This window comes from Apium graveolens, chromosome 8 (assembly GCF_009905375.1).
Source record: "Apium graveolens cultivar Ventura chromosome 8, ASM990537v1, whole genome shotgun sequence".
NCBI lineage: Eukaryota > Viridiplantae > Streptophyta > Magnoliopsida > Apiales > Apiaceae > Apium > Apium graveolens.
In genome coordinates this window covers 216,857,585-216,863,248 of record NC_133654.1, presented here as the reverse complement: position 1 = coordinate 216,863,248, position 5,664 = coordinate 216,857,585, and the positions used below count along the sequence as shown (strand labels likewise).

Below are 5,664 nucleotides of genomic sequence, written 5' to 3'. Positions count from 1 at the left end.
ATAGATTTTATAATGCATTTTGAACTTATATAAAAAATTAATATAAGCTAAATACTGAAAATATCTTTAATATAATAATAATAATAATATTAATAATATTAATATTAATAATAATAATAATAATATAAATGTAAATATATATTCTAACAAGAAAGAGCCTAGTGAAAAAACCTAAAATTGCATCTAAACAAATTGACACAAAGTAAATTGATATTGAGATATTATAAAGACTCGATTAAATGAAAAATATTAAAAAGCATAAGTACAAGTTTTTTAGATATCGTAAAATTTATAGTACTCCCTCTCTTTCTTTTTAATAGTCGTTTGATTTTTCTACACCCATTTTTAAGTGTTTTGACTGCATAATTAAAATAATAATTAAAAAAAAATTGAATAAAAATATGTAACTTAAACTTTTATTTACGAAAAAAATAAAATAAAAATGATAATTTTTACTATGCGGTCAATGCATTTTGAGATGTGTGCAAAAATGTTAAGTGACAACTAGGGTGCACACAACCCGACCGAACCGACCTTATTTCGATCGATCCGAACCAATTTTTTTCAGTCTGATATATATTTAGGTTGAAAAAATGTCAACTCGATTTAATTGGGTTGATTATGGGTTTCAATATTTTTAAACCGATCCAACGCAACCCGATTAAATATATACTTACACGTTAATCTGTTAATTTTATAACTTTGAACATGTCCAGACCTAATAGATAGGCTAATCTATATGTACCTTATAACATCAGTTCTCAATGTTTATGTTTAAAGAATATGACACTGTTTTCGTTTATTGAGTTCAATGTTTAAAAAATGTTTAAAGACTAAGTACTATATTATTACTATTTTTTGAATGTTTAAGCCATACATGACATGGATGATTGTAATATTCTGTTAAACTATTTTCAAGTGTTTTAAATTTTGAGACTTTCTACTTTATTCTATAATTATTACTATTAGTTTTAAATATTTACTAAAATGATCCAAACCGCAAACCGAAGTATTACAAATTGGTTTGGGTTACAAATTTAAACGATTTGTTTTGGTTTAATTTGAAATGTTAAAAATCCGAATTAATTGAATTGAGTGCTAAATTTACTCAACCCGTCCAACCCGACCGATGTATATCAGAGGACTATAAAATTCGGATTAATTAATCCCAACTACTAACGACTTCAACTACCTTAGCCGCATTGTTAGTTTTTCAGGCTTGACCCCTTCGAAAAAACCCAAAGTAATATAAGTAGTAATAACGGGATGGCTAACATGTGCCCCAAGGGCACAGGATAATCAGCATTAAGTATATTTATTTACTCTGATAATTAGCTTCTGTGTTGCATCGGTACTAGCTTTTTCTTGGAAATTATTCCTCCTTTGTTATATATTTATAACAGTAATGATTCAGATATTTTATTAGTTTATTGTTGAGTGAAAATATAAAATAATTACTACTATAATATTAACACCTGACATCTTTTCTCCTTTTCGCCTGCTTTCACTTTATTTGTGATAAAAAATTTAAAAGAAAAGGTGTATTTTTAAATATTTATAAGCAGGTTCATTGTTTCACATTTTCCTAAATTTATTATATTTTATTAAATTGATACCCATTCAATATTTAAATTCAAATTTGATTTCCTGTATAATAAATAAAATATTAAGATTAACTTGAATGATCGTACATTAATATTTTTTGGTAAATGAGAAAGGTGAATTCAGTTTAATCGATAAAATGAGAATGAATCAGGTACTGTGCTACATGAAATGAAGCATGAACTAAAGTAATATGTGTGTCATAAATTAATTAATCAATCACCTAATGCTATTCAATGCTAATGAGCACAGTTTAGCCAGACCCATATAACCTCCTAGACGGCTTATTACAAAAAAAGAAGCTGAAAAAGAAGGCCTGAAAATGCCAAAGAGACATTAAATAGGGACGGTAGGAAAGCTACTACACTAGAAAATCTGGTAAAAAAAAATAATCTCCGGGCGTCCAAAAAAGGTGTCATTAATATTTAGCAACTCCTAACCATATTATTTATGTTTACACACATAAAGTCTTGTACATTTGCCCCCAAAAAATAAATAAATTATAAAGTCTTGTAAATAAGTCGACGAGATCCTATATGTCATAAAATCGATTTTCATAACTATACTTATAAGCATAGAACAAATCAAAGACATTGTTTGTTGTCCTCTTCTTCCACAGCAACTGACTGCTGATTTGTAGCAATGGCATATACTACATGTTTTATTTCTGTAGCTATACTCTTTCTTTTTCTGCAAACTTGTTGGTGTGACACAAATGATGGCTTCAATCTGGCTCCTCTTTTCTCTCCTATTTTTGGTACGTATTTGTTTATACTACTACTCAATGAGTTGTTCTATTTTGTGATGGTTTTGCTTTAATTTGTGTGTGTTTGATTCTTGTGTGTTTATTGTGATGATCATATGCAGATAGTGTTTGCAAGGAAGTAGAATGTGGGAAAGGCAGTTGCAAACCATCTAAAAATAGCACTTTCTTTTTTCAATGCGACTGTGATCCTGGTTGGAAGCAATCTCTCTCTGACGACGACGATGATGACTTCAAGTTTCTCCCTTGTATCATCCCCAATTGTAAATCTCTCTCTCTCTCCCTCTCACTCTCTCTCTCTCTCTCATATAAGCCTTCTTCTGTTTTCATTGCCACGTTGTTGGTAATTTATGTTTGCATTGGCCTATTTATGTTTACAAAGTTTACATATATTTTTATACTCGTTTTCAATCATAGACTATAGATACATGAGTCTCATTGTTTAGTGGAGTAAGTATATGACATCTTAAGAAGTAGTTTCTCATGAGTATTAGGTAGCAAGTAGTTAGCTAATTTTGTAAAATTTGTTTTGGATCATACTGGCTAGTGATAACGACACTAATGTTCTGTTAAACTAATGTGAACAAGTGTTGTTAAAATTACTCCATCTTCATAGTATGTCCTTCAAATAGATTAAGTTCTTTAAAACAGGTCAAATAATACCAAACTCACAAGCAAAGCAAAGTGAGTCAGATCATATGATTTCTGCAAGTTCTGAAATAAATACGTAGGGATCCTTAATTTTTCATTTCATTTTAGATCAAAAACTCGTTTGACGGTGATTATTTAGGTATTTTGGTCCTACTGGAAATTTTTGAAAAGAATGGTTATGATACAATCATTTGCTGGAGTCCAAGTCTTGTACTGTTGTATCCAGGAATGTCTTGTACTGTTGTAGCCAGGAACTGATTAAGTTTCAGTGTGTGAACTCTTTATTACCAATTGATTGTGCTGTTATCTTGATGCTGATATTATCTGGTGATAATCAGGTAGCTTGGACTTTTCATGCACAAACACAAAAGCCCCTGCTTCCGCGCCTGTTGGTGATAAAGTCAAACCAACAAATACATCAATTTTTGATCGTAATAAACCTCATTCATCTGTGGATAATTTTCTCTTGTTTGTTTCCTAATTCGTATACTTCAATTTAAGCATTTCCGGACCGTGATTCTGCTCCATTGTAGCTTGTAGTTGGGCCGACTGTGGAAGCGGAAAATGTAACAAGACATCCCAATTCACATATGCGTGCCAGTGTGAAGAAAATTACTATAATCTGCTCAATACCACTTCTCTGCCATGCTTGAGCGATTGTAAGAAACCAGACATATTCGACATTTTTCGTGCAGTTTTTTATTCAGTGTGATTTTGATGATTCTATATATTGTATAAGGTGCACTTGGAACGGACTGTTCAAATCTTGGGATTTCAATATTGAAACCACCAGCATCTTCTCCACCCCCGACTTTGTCTGATAAAAGTTCTAATCAAGGTGCAGTATATCATAACTGCAATGTCTTTCTGGTTCTGCTTTCACTTTTTACTCTTCATCTTAGCATTAACAACAAACAAAATTATGTAATCTCTATCTAGTTAGGCCAGCACAAATTAGATGTATACATATAGGTAAGTATAGATCATTGAGATGTTTTCGTTTCAATAGACCTTTTTAGCCGATAAAAAGAGGCTTCAATTTGTCCTTTCCTATATTTGCAGCTTCTGCAATTCCAGGAGGGATCTTGAAATGGTTGGCAATGGTGGTCATGTTGTTGGTGTCGCTTACTTGAGTAATAGATAGTTGAAGCAACAGAGAAGTTTGGAGGATTGATATATTTTTATGTTGCTCGATTTTGGTAGATAGCGTTGCTATTGTTAGGTGATTTTGTGTGAGCCTATGGAATAGTATAAATTCAGCTACAGCCAGGAGGCCGTAGGTGATATAATAGTCAGTAAGCATTTTGTAATAGTTTGGACATTACTGCACTACGAATTTACAATATAGTTTGACGTTTAAGAATCCGTGACCTTTTTTGATTTGTTTTTATGACTTGTAAATCAGCAAAAAGTTGAGCATTATTAGTCTAGTAGAAGTGTAGAAACTTAATATTTGGAAAACCAGTTGAAAGATGACAATGTGGAAGCTCATGAGGGAGCAATAAACGGGCAGAAGAAACCGGCTAAGGAATAATGCAACTGCAGATTCTGGGCCTATTACATAAATATTTGGAAAACCGGTTGGAAGATGACAATCTAGATTAACCAAGATTCAGCTTCGACGGCTAAAAACTCCTTTGTTAATAGCACTAGAATTGGCAAGATTCAAATCAGGATTGTCAAACTTGGATAACAATTCAAATTCCAAGTTTACATGGTTTTTGTGTCTGTTCTCCCTTTAAAAAGTTCCAATTTAATAGATTTTTTTTTAAGAAAAAAAACTCTTTAAAAAAAATTGTATAACCGGGGATTTGAACTAACATTTTGCGAACTTTTCTCGAAAACAAGAAAATTTGGTCTGTGTCGTCGTTAATGTTTTTCTTCACTGATCCAAAGGTCCAGTGAAATAGTATTTATTAATATTGGACACTGAAAAAGCCCGTTAAACTTTCCTAAGGCCCATCTCTAAAGAATTCAACTTAGGATTGCACCTTGCATGTCCTTCAGCTAATCTCCCAAAACTGAAATCAAGTAGCAGTATTTATTTATTTAATATCATTGTACCTAATAAATATTAGTATCTTAAGATTACGTTTTAACTTTTAACACAAATATTTAGTTGTTTTGATCATATAATAAAACTTAAAAAAAATTGAAATTTCTTTATGTGAATTAACATTGTGATTGTATTTTTTCATTTATAAAAAAAAACTAATTCTAACTATACATTTAAATCACCAATGTATGGCAAAAATTAAAAAGTCAAATATTAAGAAAAGGGAAGGAGTAAAATATAAAATAAATGAAGTATCGAACAATAATTTATCTTATCACGAAACAATCTTACGTTGCTCCGTTTGAAAATTAACTTTAAAAAAAAATTGGAAGTAAATTAAAGATTTGGTCAAATAAATCCTGTTAAGGGAGTAATTAACAAAGTAAAAGGAAATAATTGAACTGATTTCTTTTGTTGATGTTTATTTAGTTAAAAAAAAGTCAGTCAATTTCCCTGTTTTAATTTTAGGTTTTTTACCCAAATTCCTATAACCCCATTTGTCACCTTCCCTTTCTCACTTTTATTTGCTCATTTCAATTATAATTTGAATCTTGGATCACGAAAAATAGATGAATATGCAATTTTTTTAATT

General features: G+C 30.7%; 1 protein-coding gene across 1 annotated transcript; it reads left to right on the top strand.

Annotated features, from left to right (window-relative positions):
- Positions 1-2,109: 2,109 nt before the first annotated feature.
- Positions 2,110-4,381, top strand: LOC141676852 (uncharacterized). The gene is made up of 6 exons (XM_074482567.1): positions 2,110-2,359; positions 2,470-2,628; positions 3,355-3,447; positions 3,550-3,675; positions 3,756-3,854; positions 4,079-4,381. The coding sequence occupies exons 1-6, from the start codon at positions 2,245-2,247 to the stop codon at positions 4,147-4,149; spliced, it is 663 nt and encodes a 220-aa protein (XP_074338668.1). The 5' UTR covers positions 2,110-2,244; the 3' UTR covers positions 4,150-4,381.
- The last annotated feature ends 1,283 nt before the right edge of the window (positions 4,382-5,664 follow it).